We start from the raw sequence: 21,857 nt of genomic DNA on the forward strand, positions 1-21,857 counted from the left end.
CTTTCTTCTTTTCTTCTCTGTTAGGGATATTTTTGTTTCATTTTATAATCTATTAATAATGAAATTGCTTACTTTGACTTGATTTGTCGGTTCTTATTTCGTCTTGTATGTAGAATGCACATAAAAAACGACTGAATGAAAGAAGTTTTGTACTTAAGTGAACAGCAAATTTATTTATTTTCGATAAAAACAATGTTTTACACAATATTAAATATAAAAGTAATGTTGTTATTATTAAATTTAATATATTAATAATGTTAACAATAGGAAATCATTTAACTAACTGTTAAATAAGCAGATTACAATTTTGCATGGATGAGCTGTTTCAAAAAGCATCACAGTTGGCTTCTGTGCCTGTTAAGAAGAAAGAAAATAATAATAACAACAACAATAATAATTATTCTTATTATTTAAACAACACGAGAAGTTAACTTGGACTCATATAAATGTAAATAATACAAATCATACAGATATATGATTTACAGAAGATCTATGAAATTATAAAGCAATCATTGCTAATGTTAAGTAAGTTAAGTTAAGTTGTGACGTATTGTCAAGTATGGTGACCCATACTCGAAATGGTGCTCTATTTAACCCATCCAAGTGCACACACACAGCAGTGAGTAGTGAACAAGTGCACACACAGTGAACACACACCCAGAGCAGTGGGCAGCCTTGCTCCAGCGCCCGGGGAGCAATTAGGGGTTCGGTGCCTTGGCTATCATGGTATTGAAGGTGGAGAGAGTGCTGTTCATTCACACCTTCAATTCCTGCTGGCGCGAGAATTGAACCAGCAACCTTCAGGTTACAAGCCCGACTCCCTAACCATTAGGCCACAACTACCCCATAAGTCATAAACCTGAACATTACCTGCACTGACACTGGCTGTGTTCAACAAACGGCAGCTCAATAATCTCTTCAACAGTATGCCCATGCACATTCCTGGCAAGCTGCTTCAACTGTAATTTTGTTGGGAAATAAATAATAAAATAACTAACAAATAAGAGTAGGAACAGCACGTGATGATGATGAACTGTCGAAATCCATTATACCTGCATCACAGTGGTGTGTGTGCTGACACTCACACACATCAAAGCCTCATCCGAGCAGCAGCCTCCACAGCGCTGCAGAGGCACACATGAGGGAACACGTTTGAACATCGCCTCAGGGAACTCACTCTCAACTTCAACTAAAGTTTCGCGTGGCTTGCAAAAGCTGCTGACATAGATATTCCCTGCGACAAAATACAGAAAAAAATTTAATAATTTAAATGAAAAAAAAAATATATATATATTATATATATATACAGGTGCTGGTCATATAATTAGAATATCATCAAAAAGTTGATTTATTTCACTAATTCCATTCAAAAAGTGAAACTTGTATATTATATTCATTCATTACACACAGACTGATATATTTCAAATGTTTATTTCTTTAATTTTTATGATTATAACTGACAACTAAGGAAAATTCCAAATTCAGTATCTTCAGTATATTACTTAAGACCAATACAAAGAAAGGATTTTTAGAAATCTTGGCCAACTGAAAAGTATGAACATGAAAAGTATGAGCATGTACAGCACTCAATACTTAGTTGGGGCTCCTTTTGCCTGAATTACTGCAGCAATGCGGCGTGGCATGGAGTCGATCAGTCTGTGGCACTGCTCAGGTGTTATGAGAGCCCAGGTTGCTCTGATAGTGGCCTTCAGCTCTTCTGCATTGTTGGGTCTGGTGTCTCTCATCTTCCTCTTGACAATACCCCATAGATTCTCTATGGGGTTCAGGTCAGGCGAGTTTGCTGGCCAATTAAGAACAGGGATACCATGGTCCTTAAACCAGATAATGGTTGCTTTTGCACTGTGTGCAGGTGCCAAGTCCTGCTGGAAAATGAAATCAGCATCTCCATAAAGTTGGTCAACAGAAGGAAGCATGAAGTGCTCTAAAACTTCCTGGTAGATGGCTGCGTTGACTGTGGACATCAGAAAACACAGTGGACCAACACCAGCAGATGACATGGCAGCCCAAATCATCACTGACTGTGGAAACTTCACACTGGACTTCAAGCAACATGGATTCTGTGCCTCTCCACTCTTCCTCCAGACTCTGGGACCTTGATTTCCAAATGAAAAGTAAAATTTACTTTCATCTGAAAAGAGGACTTTGGACCACTGAGCAACAGTCCAGTTCTTTTTCTCCACAGCCCAGGTAAGATGCTTCTGACGTTGTCTCTGGTTCAGAAGTGGCTTGGTAGCCCTTTTCCTGAAGACGTCTGAGCGTGGTGACTCTTGATGCACTGACTCCAGCTTCAGTCCACTCCTTGTGAAGCTCTTCCAAGTGTTTGAATCGGCTTTGCTTGACAGTATTCTCAAGCTTGCAGTCATCACTATTGCTTGTGCACCTTTTCTTACCCAAATTCTTCCTTCCAGTCAACTTTGCATTTAATATGCTTTGATACAGCACTCTGTAAACAGCCACACCTTTCAGTAATGACCCTCTGTGACTTAGCCTCTTTGTGGAGGGCGTCAATGTTCATCTTCTGGATCATTGCCAAGTCAGCAGTCTTCCCCATTATTGTGGTTTCAAAGAACAAGAGATACCCAGAATTTATACTGTAGGGATGGTCATTTATTCAAACTCAAATGTAAATATTCTAATATTTTGAGATACTGATTTTTGACTTTCATGAGCTGTAAGCTCTAATCATCAAAATGAAAAGAAATAAACATTTAAAATATATCAGTCTGTGTGTAATGAATGAATATAATATACAAGTTTCACTTCAACTTTCCTATGAATAGTTATAAACAGACCAATGACAGAGAGAGAGGGCGAGAGGGAATACCTTGAACAGATTCATGACCGATATTCTGAGGATGCTGTGGGTTTAAAGATACAACAGTTTGGTTAATTTCGAGGTTTATTTATAGGCTCCAACTGGTTTTCTAGTGTTACGGCAGTGGTTTCCGCCACTGAATAAAACATAAAAAAGGTTATTGCGACTTTTTAATCTCACAATCCTGACTTTTTTTCACAGAATTGTGAGATAAACTCGCAGTTCTGACTTTTTTTTCTTGCAACTGCGAGTTTATATCTCACAATTCAGACTTTTTTTCCTCAGAATTGAGAGATATAAACTCGCAATTGCAAGTTTGCAAGTCCAATTTTGAGGGGGGTTGATATGTTCTCAGAATGCAAGTTTATATCTCACAAATATGATTTATAACTCGCAATTGCGAGTTTGTATCACGCAATTCTGAGAAAAAAAAACAAAAACTCGCAATTACGTTACCTTTTTTATTCAGTGGCGGGCTTCCATAGTATTGGCCATAAAAACGGAGAGGCAGGCCGAAAACTTGTGCTACAAATTAAATTAGGCGTGTCTACATTCTCTTCTGCCTCCTGTTATTATAACACTAACAGATACTACTAGCCCAAGCACGTACTCCATCATCCTAGACCTAGATCATTCACCGAAACACGTACGCTGTTTACGCCTACACGTAACTGCAAAAAACAGTTACACACACCGACTATAAATCACTTAACATAATCCCATACATTTTTAAAAATCACGACATTTTTTAATACCCTTTTACTAACAGTGTACGAGAGAAAAAAACTAGGCTAACAGAGAAAACATTTAAATTATAATTTACAGGTAATGCAACAACGCACACTGAAACATATGTATAAATTAGATTACTATAATAAACGTCTGCTTTTCGGCAAAAAAAAAGAAAAAAAAGGTTAAATTATACCTGATCGTCCATCCCAAATGTCTGGTGGTACAGGACGAGATACAGCACACAGAGAATGACTTGCATTATGCTCGAATAACTGCTGCCTCACGAGACAAAAGTTAGACTGATGATAATTAAGATTACCGTGTTCATTTGAATCCTATTTTCCGATGGAACTGTTACTCACCAAATACCCATTGCCGAGATTTCAAAATACATTCGGAGAAATCTCGTAATCTTTTAACTGAAGAACTTCTAATATGACAACACACTTAAATCCATAATTGTTTCTCACAAAAAGCAGGAACTAAAATATCTAGCTTTATACATACTAATCATTTTATAACCATTTGAAATATAGTTTTCAGAGTAAAAATTGCCTTCACACAAACATTCATAATTAGTTTTGCACTTTATTCTTAAAAAAAAAAAAAGCAGCAAATGAGTTTGTGCAGTAGGTGGAATGCAATGTATATCTGTGCATGTATAACTGTCATTCATAGATTCAAGATCTGTGTCTGAGTGCACTAATCGCTGACTATTAACAATGCCTTTATTTGTTTTTTTTCCCCCCAATATCACAAAGAATATGTCCCTTTTGATATTTCAAACCACGTCAAACCGCTCTCAAAGAGTATACACAAACACTGAATTAAAAAGACAAGATTTAGCGCTCACCCCCTCACACTGGATTACATAAAAGAATAAACAGCACATGACAATCTTAAAAATCAGTTTGGTTTTATCCACCTATAAGGAATGAAAATTTAAAATTTAAATGCTAGTGCAAAGTTTGATTTTAAGAAATTGGTAAAATGACACCCCTCAATCTGAAGCTCTGCAATTACTCAGACTTCAGAGAATTACTAGTGATTGGCAGAGGTATGTTCTGAGGAGGTCTGGGATGTGCTTTGGAAGAAATGGGTATGAGTCAAGATTTACAAATGCAGGAAAGCGAGTCTAGTTTTCAAACCAGACCTGTATACAATGCTGGTGTTCACTTTGATTGGGACATTCAGCGGATTCTAAACCCACAGTTAGTCTTAATCTCAGCGCTGATGCATAAAAGAAAGTTCTGGTCCTCCAACGATCGTGATGATGGATGCCCTGACAGACCGTCAAATGAAGCTCAGCCGTTCCCGTTGCCCTCGTCAGAACAGCTTTATCATGCTTTCTCTTGACTTGCCAACTCCCACCCACTTCACTGAAAAGAGAATTTAAAAAAAAATTGTTTTTTATTATGACCATTCTAAGCATGTCAGTAGGTTATGTCATTGTATATGAAAGTGATTTACACAGTATGTGTATTTTTACCTGGCACCTGCAGGAAATTCTCGATAAAACAAATGTAAGCTTGTGCCTGTGAAGGCAGCTCATCAAAACTGCGGACTCCTTCAGTGCTACAACACCAGCCAGGGAACGTCTCATAAGTCACTTGAACCTTTGTGAGGACGTCCATGTTTGCTGAAAAATACAATGACAATCCTTCATTATCAGAAAAGGTCTATGCTAATACATGTTACAATATTACCATAATACTTGATTGTGAATATCATTGTAATGTGCAAGTAATCTGTAACATGTATAGGGTAGACACGATTAACCAGTAGAGATTTTGGACTATCATCTTTATCGTGTTTACGCACTCGCGTCACGAAAATGTATCATTTGAATACATTTTTAAGCATTGCGGTTTCAAAAGAAGTGATTTTAAGCCGCTGAATTGCAATTTATAGCTTTATATATATTTATATGCGCAAGCTGTCAGTGAGCGGTGCACACACGTGAACCTGCTGCTCAGAGCACGTGAGTATTTTTGTTGCTTTATTGTCTTTGAAAGGTTAAATACATACTTATATGTATCAAAATACCAGTCTTTGCAAGTATACTCATAAAAACAGTCATTTAGGTCTTAATTAAAAATAAAATCTTTCACTGCTCTTGACTAAATCACTTTTGTAACTTTCATAATAAGAAATTTAATTTACACAGTGAAAACAATGCAGTGTTTTTGAATAAGTTATACAATGTATGCATCATTAGTTATTTACTTATTGGAGTTTTTTGTCCTATTGCTTATAATTAGTTACTTCTCTTCAGTGAGTTTGTTTGTTGTTTTTTGTAGGCTTGTATTAGTTTATCTGTGATATTGACACTGGTGACAAGAATTATGAAAATTCTATGCTATCAAAAACTTTGAAAAACGAAACAGAATTTTCCAGGTTTCTGCGTTCTAGCTGTTATATGCTTGAGGCGCTATTACGCATCTCCTGAATGAGTCTAGAATCATTCGATCAAAAGCACAGGTGAGGAAGCCGCAGAAACGACCTCTCTCATATGCAAGCATATGAAAAATGCTGCGATCATCAATACTAACCGCATATAAATGAAAACTGCCTAATGCTACCGAGTGCAATGTCGATCCAGGAAGTGGCAAAGGACTGTGCAAGCTTTGGGAGTACTGATGGAAGCCATGTACTGCATCTTTGCTTTGATAATATTACTGCATATGATCCAGATGTAGTATTTGATAAAAAAGCGATTTTCTCAGCTTTTTGCTCAAAATGTTGCTTTTTTTAATGAAACCTACCTATATTCAAGTGTTGATTAAAAACAAATGAATGCTTGAAGCTAGAATAAAATGGATAAACGTTTTAAAGTTTTAAATGTTTAAAAGTAGAGAGTCTGTTCTTTATTTTGATGTATTGCATGTTTAGATATTCATATAACAACAAAAAAATCATCAAATGCTGGCTGTGGTTAGCACCTTTTTCAAAAACACTGGCAGGGAAAGAGTTAAAAGAAAAAATAACTACATTGTGATGTATCGTTATTGTGATATAAAATTACTGATGTATATAGTCAACTTACAAGGAAAACTGGGAAGAGGCTTTCCATCAACTGTGTAGGCTATGCCAATCTTTATTTCTGGTAACGTGTCAAGAATGTCCAACTTGGTCAGAGCAATGCTGAGAGAAAAGAGAAGGAAAAATATTGTTAAATTAACTAAACAAAGCTTACTAAACTGTTTAACCTGTGCCATAGCTACAAAAACCTAATAGACAGCTGTTTTCAGCATTGATATTAAGAAGTGTTAAGCACCAAATTGGCATATTAGTATGATTTGCCATCACAGGGATAAATTATGTTAAAATAGATCCAAATACAAAATCATTATTTTAAAATGTAATATTTTACAATATTAATTTTCTATTGAATTTTGGTCAAATAATAAAGCGGCCGTGTTGAGCATGAGAAATTTGAGTGGTAGAGTAGATAAAACACAACTCACGCTGAAAAACCATTAACCATGTGGGCATAGCGAACCAAAACCAGGTCCAGCCATCCACAGCGACGCCGCCTGCCTGTTGTGACGCCAAATTCTCTCCCTCTGCTCTGAAGCAGATCTCCAGTATCCTAGAAAACAACAAGAAAAACTATTTTCAAATATACTAGATGAGAGGGAATGTCATGAGTTTTACCTTCTGACTTGCTCTTTACAACAAACTGAGACACACTCACATTATCTTGCTCAGTAGGGAACGCCCCAACTCCCACCCTGGTGGTGTAGGCCTTCACCACTCCATACACACGGCCAACATGAGACGGCGGGACTCCAAGACCTGTGCAAACGCCTCCGACCGTACAGTTTGATGAGGTCACAAAGGGGTAGGTCCCTGAAAGAGGTGGAAACATTAGACATTTATATCATTCACACAGTTAAATAAGATTTCTCAAAGCATTCCAGAGGATCTCCCATTTTATGCAGGATTGCTATTCATACCGAAATCGATATCCAGTAAGGCAGCATTGGCTCCTTCCACCAGAATCTTCTTGCTTGGTCCATTGAGGGCTTTGTGCATGAAATAAACCCCATCAGTAACTAGAGGCCGCAACCTCTCTGCATAACCCTGTGGGTGAAATGGAGAAAATATTACTTGGCAGGTTCATGAATGAGAAGTCTCACTAATCATTTTGAAAGACGCCAAGATGCTAATCACCTTCAGTTGCTCAAGCTCAGCATCAATATCAATATTAAGGTTAGGATATGTGGTCTGAAAGTGACCAGCCAGCACCCGAAACCTGTGGAGAGATATTTACATGTATTTCTCCTCCTGCCACGAGGGTCAATCTGATCATTCAGGCATTGATTTGTAGCCTACACTATGAATGATATGTAATTGCCATACAATTATAATGTGACTTAAATTAATTAACGTTACAATATCAAGATAATCAATTAGAATTGCATAAATGGGCAGTTCTAAGATAAATGAAGTCTAACAGAAGCAGATATGCTCATTTTCATGTACAGTTTTCAGAAAAATGAAAAAATTATACTCACTTTTCATCAAAGACTGAAAAGTCTGAGACTAGATCACACACTCTCAGTCCATTTCGTGCTGCTTTGGAGGAATATGCAGGTCCAATGCCCTTCTTAGTGGTGCCCAAACTGTAAAGCAAAGAAGGGTGAACTCAGTATTAATCTTGCAGAAAATGATCCACAAATTAAGCTTTTATAAATGAGCTTTCATAAGTGCAAAAAATTAAAACTCACTTCTTCCCTGCCTGCTGCTGTCTGAGCTGCTCCTGTATCCCATCAACGGCCTGATGGAAATTGAACACTACACAGAAAAAGAGAAAAGCTCTAATTCCAATGGAATAGATATGGAGTTTCTTGGTGTTTTTAGTTGTCAGAGACAATGCTGCACATAGTCAATGTCATCAGGAATAAACCCAAATTACTCCAGGCCTGGTGAAGTCAAAACAGAACCGTACCAATATGTGCCCGGTCAGATATCTTCAGCCGTTCCTCCCATCCTTGAAGTCCTAAATTAAACAAAGCAAAATAACTCATTAACAGAAAATAAAACCTCCAAGTACCTCATCTAACAGAGATGGGGAAGGAAAAAAAATTAAATAAAATTACATATATTTTACAGTTTAAGTATGTGATGGAATTACTAAAAAAAAAAAAAAAAAAAACAGCGAGGTCTCAAAGTCTACATAACTTTTTTTTTTTTTTAAACGGTGTTGATTTGGCAAAAAATAATTTACATGTACTTTATAACAATAGCTGTTCTATCCAGATTTTGTCTTTTTCATTTGGAGGCAAAAAAGAAGATGCATTATGATATACATGGTCAAAATTTGCAAAAATGATGATACAATTTTTATGCTACAGCATATCACAAACATCATAAATAGGTTTTAAAAAATAAAAGATTAAGCAAATGATATTACAGATAATATCACAATGACATAGTGACATAAACATTATGTATTTTACACCATAAACATAACTTACCATTGCCTTTCTGCAAGTTCTTCTCAGCCTCCTCAAAAAGTCCTGGCAGGTGTATCACAACACCATTTCCTGTGGGACAGAACAAGATCTCAGCAATCACAACAGTCAACAGCTCAGCATCTGATCCCAAACAATGAATCAATAAGATGAGAAGACTGTTTGAATTAAAGTTATAAATACATACTATGAAATGAAAACTAGGAGGAAGGTCAAACAAAACCATACCAATAAACGAGGTGGCATTTTTGTTGAGAACACCGCTAGGCAGCAGGTGAAAATCATACTCCACACCGTCCACCACCACTGTGTGTCCCGCGTTATTTCCCCCCTGATAACACACAGTTGTTATAAACATCAACCAAAGTATCGCGATAAAAGCCTAGATGCAGGAAACGTTACATCACTTCCAACAAGTAGCGATGGCAAAAAATAAAGGAAACTTTGTTTTGCGTCATTTGCGAGATTAATGATGCGACTTTTGCAAATGATTCCTTCCGCTTTAACCTCATAAAGAGTCTAATAACAGCAAGCCTCACACAGTACAGACATAACGCTTGCGCAAACTCTCATAAACACAAAATGATAAGCGAGATGAGCGCTTGAAGACCCACCTGGCATCTGCATACAATGTCGGCGTCCATCGCCAAGAGGTCGACCACTTTCCCCTTCCCCTCATCGCCCCACTGGGCTCCCAACACGACGGTCACTTTATTCTGGGGCTCCCGCGGGATCCGCAGTGAGTCCACGCTGTCTCTGGAGCGCTTGAGCGCGGGTTCGCCGTTCAGAGAGGCCGTTTCCTGACCATTAGACATTGTGCTGTCCGCATCCATGCCGCAAGTGTGAGAAGAACAGCGTGAACGCGGTTACACTGTTCCAATATGGGTGCGCGTGAAAACAGCCATCAAAATAAAAGTCCGGTGGCCAAAATAAACAAAAGAGGTGGTGGAGTTTGCAAACACATGGCTGTCAAAACTGCACAAGGAATATGCATGTTTGTAAAAATATTAAATTGGAGGGAGTGAGACTTACTATTGAAATGTAACTCAATTAAATTTATTTTCCACAGGTTGGTGATGTTGACAGTTTTAGACGCTTATCATATCGCACTTCACAGGCATATTTTGGCGGGTAGATAGAGTGGGAACATAAAAGTCTTTTTGCGTTTATAACAAATTAATTTTTTTATTTTATTACTAGTAAACATTGTTTGTATGCATATTATTATAGTTAATATTGAAATCCCTTTTTGCTGAGACTTTTTTTGGTCAACCATAACAGCTGCCAACCTCATGGCCACCTAGTAAATCTGTATATTTACTTTAATAATAACAACAACAATAATAATAATAATAATACAACAGTTTGACTCTTTCTAAACTTCTTAAAATCAGCCAAACCAGTCTGAGCCACATTTCCAAATATGTGTAAAGTGCAAAAAGTTAAAAGTGCAATAAAACTAACCACTTCAACTATTAAATCATTCAGATGTTTATTAATACAGTTTATAAAACATAAGAGAAGACATAACCTAGACATAAATTGTGACAATGCTAGAATGACATTACATTGCTCAGGCTGGAAAACGGAGGCTACGTCATGAACTGCCAAGTAGCTTAAGCTCATTATCTTCTTTTCACACAGCAGCATGTTTCTTTGGAATAACGGACGATGTTATCAATCAAAATCCTTTCAGAGACTTTTGAAGAAGAGTGTTGGATATCTGTTGTGTGTTGTTTACTGCTTGCCTGTATGTTTGTTGGGAGTTTGTATGTATGGAGGGGAAACCTACCCAGGTAGTGATGAGTCTGTGTCTGCAATCACTGTGCTATTATTTATCTAGGATTTCAGTTCAGTTGCAGTGTATAATGTTTAAATCGTTCTTTAGGGATCACCCAAACACAATAAAAAGGCGTTTCACCAGTGTTTTGTGCGTGTCTGCTGTTTCACCGCTGGTCGTGTTGGCATGGACAAATTCAATGAAAGTCAGGGTGAGTGTGGGCTGCCAGAGTACCTCATGTGATTGAATACTTTTTAGGTATTTAGGTACTTCATCAATTGTTAAGATTATTTATTTATTTAATAAGTTATTATTTATCTAAATAAATTGTTTTTAATTTATTATGATGTATCTTTGGACTTGTTACAGCCAAGTCCACCATTGTGGGCACTGCTGGGCTTTCGTCTAGAGGGTTTTGTGCCTGCTGCTCTGTTGCCGCTGACACTCACTATGGTATGTTATTGCTGTCTTCTCTTTTGTTTTACTCTCTATTTCCTATGGATAAACATGTACAATAACCGGTTACAAACCAGGCCTCTAAACACAAATGTATACCGTATAGTCTTTTAGTTATACAAATTACAAACAAAAAACAAACAATACCATCTGATAATGATTAAAGGTGTCATGACATGAGAAATCAAATTTGCCTTGATCTTTTGGCATATACAGTGGGGAAAAAACAATAAAAATATTTGATCCCCTGCTGATTTTGTGCGTTTGCCCACTGACAAAGAAATGATCAGGCTATAATTTTAATGGTAGGTTTATTTGAACAGTGAGACAGAATAACAACAAAACTAACAGAGGATCTGCAAAGAAGAGTGGGACAAAAATCCCTCCTGAGATGTGCGCAAACCTGGTGGCCAACTACAAGAAACGTCTGACCTCTGTGATTGCCAACAAGGGGTTTGCCACCAAGTGCTAAGTCATGTTTTGCGAAGGGGTCAAATACTTATTTCACTCATTAAAATACGAATCAATTTATAACTTTTTGAAATGTGTTTTTTTTTTTTGTTATAATTATGTCTCTCACTGTTCAAATAAACCTACCATTAAAATTATAGACTGATCATTTCTTTGTCAGTGGGCAAACGCACAAAATCAGCAGGGGATCAAATAATTTTTTTCCCCATTGTAAGGGTCTCCGTCCCATTAAAACTTCCCGCAGGTTTCATAGCTTAAAACGTCCTCCTTATTTTAAACAAAGCATTGATTTAAAGGGCTAGTTCACCCAAAAATGAAAATTTGATGTTTATCTGCTTACCCCCAGGGCATCCAAGATGTAGGTAACTTTGTTTCTTCAGTAGAACACAAATGAAGATTTTTAACTCAAACCGTTGCAGTCTGTCAGTCCTATAATGCCAGTCAATGGGAACACAATCTTTGGGAGAGAAAAAAACATGCACACACTAATCCAAATTAAACCTTGTGGCTCGTGACGATACATTGATGTCCTAAGACACGAAACGATTGGTTTGTGCGAGAAACTGAACAGTATTTATATCATTTTTTACCTCTGATAATCCTCAATGTCCGACTGTCACAACATCCGGTGCGTGACGCGTCAACCTGCTCTGGCACATAGATATATATACATAGATGCCTCATTAGCGACGGTTTCTATGGGCTGCGACATGTAAGGATCTACGTATATATCTATGTTCCAGAGCTGTTGACGCGTCACGCGCCGGATGTTGTGGATGAGCTCAGGATGGTTGGACATTGCGGTGTATCAGAGGTAAAAAATGATATAAATACTGTTCAGTTTCTTGCACAAACCGATCGTTTCATGTCTTCATACATCAATGTATCGTCACGAGCCACAAGGTTTAATTTGGATTTGTGTGCATGTTTTTTTTTCTCTCAAAGATTGTGTGCCCATTGACTGGCATTATAGGACTAACAGACTGCAACGGTTTGAGTTAAAAATCTTTGTTTGTATTCTACTGAAGAAACAAAGTCACCTACATCTTGGATGCCCTGGGGGTAAGCAGATAAACATCACATTTTCATTTTTGTTCGAACTATCCCTTTAATCAAGCTCCCAAAATGGCTCGTATTGGATATGAGGTGCAAGGTGACGTCATCTGGGCACAAACATTTGCATAAACACCACCTCCAGAGCAAGACATTTACAAACAGTCATCCTCTCACCACAGGCCCCGCCCACTGCCATTCACTCACTTAAAGGATAACTTCCAGAATAAAAATTTCCTGATAATTTACTCACCCCCATGTCATCCAAGATGTTCATGTCTTTCTTTCTTCATTCACAAAGAAATTAAGTTTTTTGAGGAAAACATTCCAGGATTTTTCTCCATAGAGTGGACTTCAATGGTGGCCAACGATTTCAAGCTCCAAAATGCAGTTTCAGTGCAGCTTCAAATGGTCTTATCTAGCGAAACGATTCGTAATTTTCTGAAAAAAATAATATTTATATACTTTTTAACCACAAATGCTCGGCTTGCTCTAGCTCTGCGATGTGATGTGCATCTTCACACATTATTTACTCATGTTGGAAAGGTCACACGTGGTTAGTACTTCGTCTTTGTACTTCATTTAAAAACTCCATCTCATTTTCTCCTCTAACTTTAAAATCATCAGACATCGTTTTTTTACCTTTTTTTACCTTTTACGCATTTTCGCTTTGTAAACACTGGGTTGGTACTTCCGCATAGGTCACCAGGTGTGACCTTTCCAATATCACCTAATAAAGAAGAGCATTCGCATCGCAGAGCTAATACTAGACCAGCATTTGTGGTTAAAAAGTGTATAAATACATTTTTTTTTTTCAGAAAATGACTGATGGTTTCGCTAGATAAAGCCCTTATTTCTCGGCTGTAGAGCCCTTTGAAGCTGCATTGAAACTGCATTTTTGGCTTTGAAATCGTTGGCTACCATTGAAGGCCACTATATGGAGAAAATCCTGGAATGTTTTCCTCAAAAAACTTAATTTCTTTGCTACTGAAGAAAGAAAGAACATTTTGGATGACATGGGGGTGAGTAAATTATCAGGAAATTTTTATTCTGGAAGTGGACTTATCCTTTAAGTGAGTGAATGCCAGTGGGCGGGGCCTATGGTGAGAAGACACTTGGGCAGCATTGGAAAACCTAGGCATTTGACTTGCTGCCTCGCCTTATCTGGCAATCACTTTGCAGGCAACGGTTTTACACGAAGGCACCTCATGAAACTGATTTCTAAAAGGCTTCTGAGGCAGCGGTTCAATGATCTACGACAAAATAGAATGAGTTTTGGTGATAACTAAACAAATATTTAATTACTATAATACTGATTTCTCACTAGAAATAACATCAAAAGTGCAAAAAGTACTAACTGTTTGTAAAACAGAAATATACATTTTCACACAAACTGACCACCAAATGCAACTTTCAGAAGCCATCTTTATTTTTTTTTTAGCTCAACCATCACGGAATGGAACGCATAGGATTGTGGGATTTCAATTGATCAGATGAAGGTATCTCATGAGACAGGAAGTGAGGCTAACTTTGGATTCGGACGTGCCTTGATGCCTTCCTACCTTGGAATGCGTCCTCCAAAGGCAGCATTTTTCAGTTTGCGAGTGTCGCATCATGTCAAAAGCAAATAGAAAATACAATCACTGCCGCTATCTCACTGGATACAAAATACAGATGCGCGTTCACTTTCTGACACAGTCCACATGCTTGAGTCTGTCGATTGGACAAATGAAGTGAAAGAACTTTCGCTTTAATTCCTTTGGTTTAAACAGCTCGTTCGCGTCTTTGTACATGTATCAGAAGGATCCTAGCGTAAGGAAAAAGTGGATAGTTTATTTTTACTAGTTTCGTTTTTATAACTCCTGACTGCAGCTGCATCACAAATCGTAAGTACGGTAAATTATTTCATAATGCTTTGTCTGGAAATGGAAATTTTTGATCATGTAGTCAAAACACTCACATGCAATAGTGAGGGGGCGTCGATACTGTTTCCTGTGCAGTGACGTTTGCCAATCATAACAGTGGCCGATTCCTGAGAAGCTTTAAAGGACCCGCCCCTTAAACACAGGTCGTTTTAGAAAGAGGGTCAGAATGAGGGTATAAAATAATCATTTTTCCACTTATTTATTTGTTTTGGGGTTTTTTTCTCAAGGAACATATTAAAATAATAATCCATGTCATGACCCCTTTCATCAAGTATTAAACCAAAAACTTTTTTTCCAGTCTCTCTCTTTTTTTTTTTTTTTTGAGTACAGGTGCTATTTCTTGGACCTCTGACCCAGCTGGCAATTGAGAGCCCAAGAGGACTTTTTCATGATGTCAAAGTAGGCCTGAGTTAGTATGAACAAATAATATGTATTTTTTTATAATACCAGCATGTTAGAATGATTTCTGAAGGACTGGAGTAATGGCTGCTAACAATTCAGCTTTGCATCACAGGAATCCATTTTAAATTATATTCAAATAGAAAGAGTTATTTTAAATTGTAATAATATTTACAGTTTTTACTGTCTTTTTGATCAAATAATTAGTAGACTTTCTAGATTTCTTACTATATATACACATGTATATACCGTATGATATTAAATATATGAGTAAAAATATTACTGAATATTAAAAAATGATCTGATAAATCTGAATATAATTGTTCATTACCTTTCATCACAATTTAATACTGAGATCTTCATGACTGAGCAGATTCTCGATCTTGGAGTAAGTGTGTGAAAGATTTGCGATGGTTGAGGAACCAGGTGGTGGCTCCATTAACAGAGGAGTTTGTTTTTCGGGCTTGCATGATTCCAATGTTGGTGCCATGCACTGGTCCCACTGCTGCCATCTTCATCAGTCCACTCTTCTTTGGCGTGGGTATGTTAAAGTAGCAAGATTATAATGTGGTCCTTTCAGCAGATGGCGCTGTCAGGCTCTGATAATGAGCAGTGAATATGCCAGTATTGTGAATGCTTTTTTAAAGAGGTATTGTTCAGAGATGTTTAAAAGCTCAGCGTGTCAGGAAATGTTGGATTTTCCATGACTTGTTTTGATGACTTTACTGTGTGCTTTCTGTCCCACACAGCCCATTTCCATCATATCATTGAACAGCTTCGCTTTGGACAAGACACTGTGTTTGAGATCCTAATTTGTGCAGGTAAATGCATTTAAAAGTCATACATTTGGCATTGTCTCAGCTAAGACTTAATTAAATGTTATCTTTCAGCTTTCCAGTTCACTTATACTTACATTTTTGGAGTCTACACGGCATTCATATTCATAAGGACAGGTGAGTATTAATGACATTCATAAAGACAATGTTGTCTAGCTTGTGCCTCACCTTAGATTTTAATATCTTAATGACCCAGGTCATCTGATGGGACCCGTGTTGTGCCACTCGTTTTGCAACCAGATGGGTTTTCCTGCCATTGGCTCAGTTTTACAGCACCCGCAGAGGCCTGCGATCCTGCTCTCCTACCAGCTGGGTGTTCTGCTCTTCCTCATCCTCCTCTTCCCCTTCACAGATCCTGCTTTTTATGGCATGACCCCCATCTGCAGTCTACTGCTTACACCTCGCTCTGCCTGTGCATGACACATCTTCACGGTGCCTGGATTGAAATGTACCTCAAAGTCTTTAAAAAATATGACTGGGGAAAGAGCATGAAAGACAGTAAATGAAGCATGTTGCTTTCGTGAAAAAGACTCAACATTTCCCACACATTCATCAGCCTAGATGATGAGTAAATGACTGTCATGTTTCATTTCCTTGCCTTTTTGTGGTAAGAGTTTTCAAACTGGCGTGTAGCTCAGTGGCTCATTCGAATGTTTTATTTTTTCATTATGCCCCATATTTCTCTTTCAGTTATCAGCTGTGATGCTGTAAAATTAAAACCAGATGCTGATATGTATAACAGATGAGATGCTAGTCGACATTCAGTACTAATCTCAGATGAGCAGCATTCTCTGCCTTGTTTTTTAAAATGAAGAATGTCGTTAAAGTAGTCCATGTTACGTCAGTGGTTCAACCTTAATTTTATGGAGCAACAAGAATACTTTTTGTGTGCAAAGAAAACAAAAATAATAATTTATTCGCTTCCGTGTCAGTCTTTGACACGCGTACATGACAGTACCACGGAAGAGAAGAAATTGTTAAATAAAGTCGTTATTTTTATTTTCTTTGCGCACAAAAATATTGTTGTAGCTTCATAACATTACGGTTGAACTACTGATGTCACATGGACTATTTTAACGATGTCCTTGCTACCTTTCTGGGCCTTGAACGTGTCAGTTGCGTTGTTGTCTATGGAGGGTCAGAAAGATTTAATCAAAAATATCTTAATTTGTGTTCCAAAGATGAACTAAGGTCTTACGGGTTTGGAACGACATGAGGGTTGATTTGTACTTTTTTGGGTGAGCTATGCCCTTAAAACTTTTATTCAGCAAAGATGCAATAAATTGATCAAAGGTTACAATTATAATGTCACAAAAGATTATAATGCTGTTCTTTTAAACTTTATATTCATCAAAGAATTCAGAAAAAAATAAGCATTATTATATATTTAAAAAAACAAAATTAAGCAGCACAACTGTTTTCAGCACTGACAATAGTCAGTTATTTTAGAGATAGTTTTATAACTATTATAACATATATTAATATTTCAAATTAGATTTTATTTTATAGCTTTATTTTTATTTCAGTCTTCTTAAAATCATTGTTACCAAGCAAAAATTTGTTTTAACAGTTTATTTTAAAATAGAAATGGTATTTGAATTGTAATAATATTTCACAATATTGCTATTTTACTGTATTTTTGAGGATGTGAATGCAGCCCGATATAATGGATAAAACATCAATGTTGTCTTGAGTGCACTTTATATGGTTTGCTGTCTCTGTTTCTGTTTTCATAGTTCAGTTATGGTGATGAGTACGAGTGTAATGGAGAACATATCCATAGAGACACGTAGATAACTAAACAAACAGATACAAAGAGCTGAAAATACCTGGAACTCCTGGCACATTGCTCTCCCGTGAAACGCTCCTCATTTATGCACTAGCCTTTCAAAATAACCTTGGAGTTTGTACCTATGGGAAGTAATTAGCAATGTGCATCTTGCAGCTAACAGGCAGCTTTATTTGGCTCTAACTTCTCTTGTTTGATAGTGATCTCCAATGATAGATTATTTTGTGCAACATATTTCCTGTGTTTTTTGCCATACAACTTCTCAGGTCACGGTGCAAAGAAATCTTCCAAACGGGTGCTCCTGCCAAATTCACATTTCTGTGGAATGTTGGACTTTGAGGGTATTTGATTTCAAACCATGTGTTGGGCATCAGCAGCTGTCAGTCTTCCAATAATAATTGGCAATCAATATAACACACTACTCAATGTTCAACAAAAGGATTTCCACAAAAAACAAACACAGATTTTGTGTCTGAAACTTTGAGGACGTGTCAGCAGAGCAATGAAAAACTCAAGCTTTTTTTCTCCTCGGTGTGCTTGGAGTGTTCTGAATGGTTCTGCTCGGCTGAGGTAGACTGAGGCTCCAGGAAACTTTAATTCCAGGGTCCTCCTGAGGCCTGGTGGAAACCCAAACGCAGAGTATCTGGGAGCCGTAACTAGAGAGGCGCAGTGGGACGCAGCAGAGATGTCTGAGGTTTATTACTGTTCTCCAAACAGAACGGTTGCCCTTTGCTTCATCTACATTGACCCTCAGGTGTGAAGGACTGAAGGAATTCAGTAGCTAAGAGAGTTTGCTTATGCTTGATACTGTAGCATATATTCATGTATTCAAAAAATGAAATAAGGCTCTAAAGTGATTCACCAGAGAAGCTTCACCAGAAATCCAGATCTTCTGACTCAAGGATTTTCCATGATGAATTAACTGTCACCCTCAGGAGCACCGGCTGACTTTTGCGGTTGGGAGCCTAATGCAATTCCGAGGGCAGCCATTGTGTTCTGAAACTTTGAAGGATCCCCAGGATATTTTGGCTCCCGGAACCCGTGGCGATTGTTAATGTGTTCACCATTCTCCCGTTATATATTCACATATGTGTTTCATTGGCCTCATGCGAATATATGGTTTTCCACTGGCAGTGTCAATGACAAAACCATCAGTGCTGGTGAAATATGGTGTAAGTTGGTGTATTCCGAAACCAAATATTGTTTTATTTTGTGCAAGGGTGATTTATTTGCCATTTCTCTATTGAAGACTGTTTTTCTAATAACCACAAGCAGCTATCAGTATCCACTGACACAGAGGAAGAAAAACGACAGACTGTTCTGAACTGAAACTCAAAGTGCAATTGCACGTACGGCAGACGTGTTAAGCATATTAAGAACTTTGCATTGGAAGAACATGTTGTTTTAATAATTAGATTGTAAGAATATTGGAGTCTGGTTGAGGTCAGTGGGTTGCCTCCAGCTAGGCAGCCAGAGATCATGGAAATAATGAGAGTTTTAACATCATGACTCTTTCTCCCATTCCAGACTGTTTTTCTCTTTATTGGTCTCTTTTGTAGCAATTTAGCTGGCGAAATCTGGAATATCTTGATCATCTTTTCATTCATTTTCCATTTCACACAGCTCAAACTCTTTGCTTGCCTCAAAATCTTCTTGCCCCTTCTCTTTCATAAGCAGCAGGTGTCAGCTGGGCTTCATCTATATCTGCCCGTTGTGTTTATTATCAAGGTGAAGAGTTAGAAAGACATTGATAGACCTGGAATGTCCATTATTGGATCTGATCATTCCTTTTGGAAAGGTAAAATATACTTTGCACTGACAGTTGTGCACTGACTTAAAGTAGATTTTTAGGATCCCACAGCAATACAGTTTGCTGTATGGCACCACTTGTTGTAACATAGTTCCTCGACTTCCTATTCTTTCTGTGCACAAGAAAACAAACAAGTGGACCCATGGTAATTGACTGTAATTTAAAAAGGAAACACTTTTCCTCTTCAAAGACAACAAGGGGAGTTTTTGGTGTAATCACAGAAAGGCCACGATTTCCTCTCTGTGAGCAGCAGATGTTATTGTTAAAACTATTTTTTGCCACAAATTCGTACAGATCTTGACCCTCATCAGCATTTTGTTGTTTTGTTCTATCAATGAGCCAAAGTAAATTGTCCTGTTGTAAATTAAAAAGCAGACTCTGTGAGCTTGCCATCTTCCTGCTTTTCCATATCGTGTTACTTTGAATTACACAAAACCCGCAACATTCCATTCATGGCTTTACATAGTATGTTTAACGCAGACCATACATTTAACGATAATTGTTTTGCAAGAAAAATGTTGCTAGACTTTACCCTGTCATTTTTCTTGATGTTTTGAAACATGGATAACTGGAACGTATTAAATGTTCTCTAAGATGTGGCTTTGTCTTCAAACCATACGCTCCACAGCTTTAAACTGGCTAAATAAAACAACAAAAGAGTCTGTGCACTGTATCCTGAGGACATGTGACTACACCGTTGTTCTTTTGAAAGGCTGGGGAGTAATTCAAGATTGAGATGGAGACAGCTTAGAAGGTCTGAGCCCTTGCAAAAAAATCTGAAAGGAAACAGGCTAGCTCAGCGAGATGGAAAAACTTTAACAGTAATTGAGTCGCCTTTTCTCAAAGTGAAAAGTCCTTGGGAATACATTCTGCTGAATTTGTTTGCCACTTAGTCTTGACTAATAGTTTCAGGGTGTCTAATGAATGATGAGCGGCTTCTGCCTCCTGCTCAGAGGCCCTGTAGGGTCAGCCTTGCTTGAGAGCCATGCCGTTTTGAGTCAATAAACAAACGATGGAACCCATTAAATCCGTACGCACATACTGAATGAACTCAACACCTTGTTTTTGTAAAGCTCATTATCATTGGATAGCGAGTACTGCCTCAAGGTAATGCTAAAAGGCCATATCCAAGCTAATTTTATTTTCTTTTATACTCTTTTCATGGCCACCTGTTTAAGACTGATATACACCAGTGCTTTTCAAATTGTGCAACTTTGGTGGGTCAGGCGGAGTGTGAGAATGATGCATTCATGCCAATTCAGTTAACAAGTTCGTTGCTGGGCATAATTTGTGTTTAAATTTTTCTGACATGATTAACCAGAAATGTGTTGCAGAATGCGGCAGTGTTTCTTACTTTTAGAGGTGACTTTGGTTGCAAAAATACAGAGAGACTTGTGTAATCCGATTCACTAACAAATGACTCTTATTTTATTAAATCATTCAAAAGGATTTGCAAACTCAGGAGTTACCGGTTTAAAAGGATCGTTCACCCAATAATGAAAATTAGCCCATGATTTACTCACCCTCAAGCCAAGTGTATGACTGTCTTCTTTCAGACGAATACAATCGGAGTTGTATTAAAAAAATCTTCCAAGCTTTATAGCAGTGAATGGGGATCGAGATTTTGAAGGCCAAAAAAGTGCATCCATCCATCATTTAAAGTACTCCACATGGCTCCGGCTGAGTTGAGGGTTAGTAAATCATGGGCTATTTTTCATTTTCGAGTGAACTATCTCTTTAAATCCTTCTAACGAATGCTTTACTGAGTGAACTCACCGTATCCATCAGAGTGGCTTCTGAATAAACATATAATTTACTTATTGAACTGCAAGGTCAATGCATAGCTACATTAATATGGCTGCTCTTACTTGCTGTGCCACCAAGAAAGCAAAAAAAATATTTCTTTTTTTGCATGCACAGTCATGTATTTGTTCATGCCCTATATGCACTATGGAAATGTGATGAAATGTCGACAAGTCAGCAGGCTTATCCAACGAAATAATACAGTATGACAAGGATATATATATACAGTGGGGCAAAAAAGTATTTAGTCAGCCACCAATTGTGCAAGTTCTCCCACTTAAAAAGATGAGAGAGGCCTGTAATTTTCATCATAGGTATACCTCAACTATGAGAGACAAAATGAGAAGAAAAAAAAATCCAGAAAATCACATTGTAGGATTTTTAAAGAATTTCTTTGCAAATTATGGTGGAAAATAAGTATTTGGTCAATAACAAAATTTCATCTCAATACTTTGTTATATACCCTTTGTTGGCAATGACAGAGGTC

General features: G+C 37.5%; 3 protein-coding genes across 4 annotated transcripts; 1 reads left to right on the top strand and 2 right to left on the bottom strand.

The window, feature by feature from the left end:
* Nucleotides 1-227: 227 nt before the first annotated feature.
* Nucleotides 228-3,981, bottom strand: LOC131529492 (vascular endothelial growth factor A). The gene is made up of 5 exons (XM_058759278.1): nt 3,762-3,981; nt 2,846-2,879; nt 1,053-1,234; nt 871-959; nt 228-354 (listed from the first exon to the last, which is right to left on the bottom strand). The coding sequence occupies exons 1-5, from the start codon at nt 3,825-3,827 to the stop codon at nt 336-338; spliced, it is 390 nt and encodes a 129-aa protein (XP_058615261.1). The 5' UTR covers nt 3,828-3,981; the 3' UTR covers nt 228-335.
* A 155-nt stretch (nt 3,982-4,136) lies between these two features.
* adssl (adenylosuccinate synthase, like) lies at nt 4,137-9,956 on the bottom strand. The gene is made up of 13 exons (XM_058759277.1): nt 9,663-9,956; nt 9,277-9,379; nt 9,052-9,120; nt 8,523-8,573; nt 8,302-8,368; nt 8,089-8,196; nt 7,745-7,826; nt 7,528-7,654; nt 7,266-7,420; nt 7,036-7,160; nt 6,615-6,712; nt 5,058-5,207; nt 4,137-4,947 (listed from the first exon to the last, which is right to left on the bottom strand). Exons 1-13 carry the CDS (start codon nt 9,879-9,881, stop codon nt 4,895-4,897), a joined length of 1,407 nt encoding a protein of 468 aa, XP_058615260.1. The 5' UTR covers nt 9,882-9,956; the 3' UTR covers nt 4,137-4,894.
* A 1,034-nt stretch (nt 9,957-10,990) lies between these two features.
* Nucleotides 10,991-17,372, top strand: LOC131529090 (CAAX prenyl protease 2). 2 transcript variants are annotated; one of them, XM_058758603.1, is made up of 7 exons: nt 10,991-11,039; nt 11,198-11,281; nt 15,064-15,142; nt 15,506-15,673; nt 15,882-15,953; nt 16,023-16,085; nt 16,165-17,372. In XM_058758603.1, the coding sequence occupies exons 1-7, from the start codon at nt 11,028-11,030 to the stop codon at nt 16,386-16,388; spliced, it is 702 nt and encodes a 233-aa protein (XP_058614586.1). In that variant the 5' UTR covers nt 10,991-11,027; the 3' UTR covers nt 16,389-17,372. The 2 variants fall into 2 exon arrangements, with proteins under 2 accessions (XP_058614586.1, XP_058614587.1); XM_058758604.1 differs by lacking the exon at nt 10,991-11,039 and adding an exon at nt 14,250-14,307 and having other exon boundaries at nt 11,216-11,281.
* Nucleotides 17,373-21,857: the final 4,485 nt, after the last annotated feature.

Source organism: Onychostoma macrolepis, chromosome 21 (genome assembly GCF_012432095.1).
Source record: "Onychostoma macrolepis isolate SWU-2019 chromosome 21, ASM1243209v1, whole genome shotgun sequence".
NCBI lineage: Eukaryota > Metazoa > Chordata > Actinopteri > Cypriniformes > Cyprinidae > Onychostoma > Onychostoma macrolepis.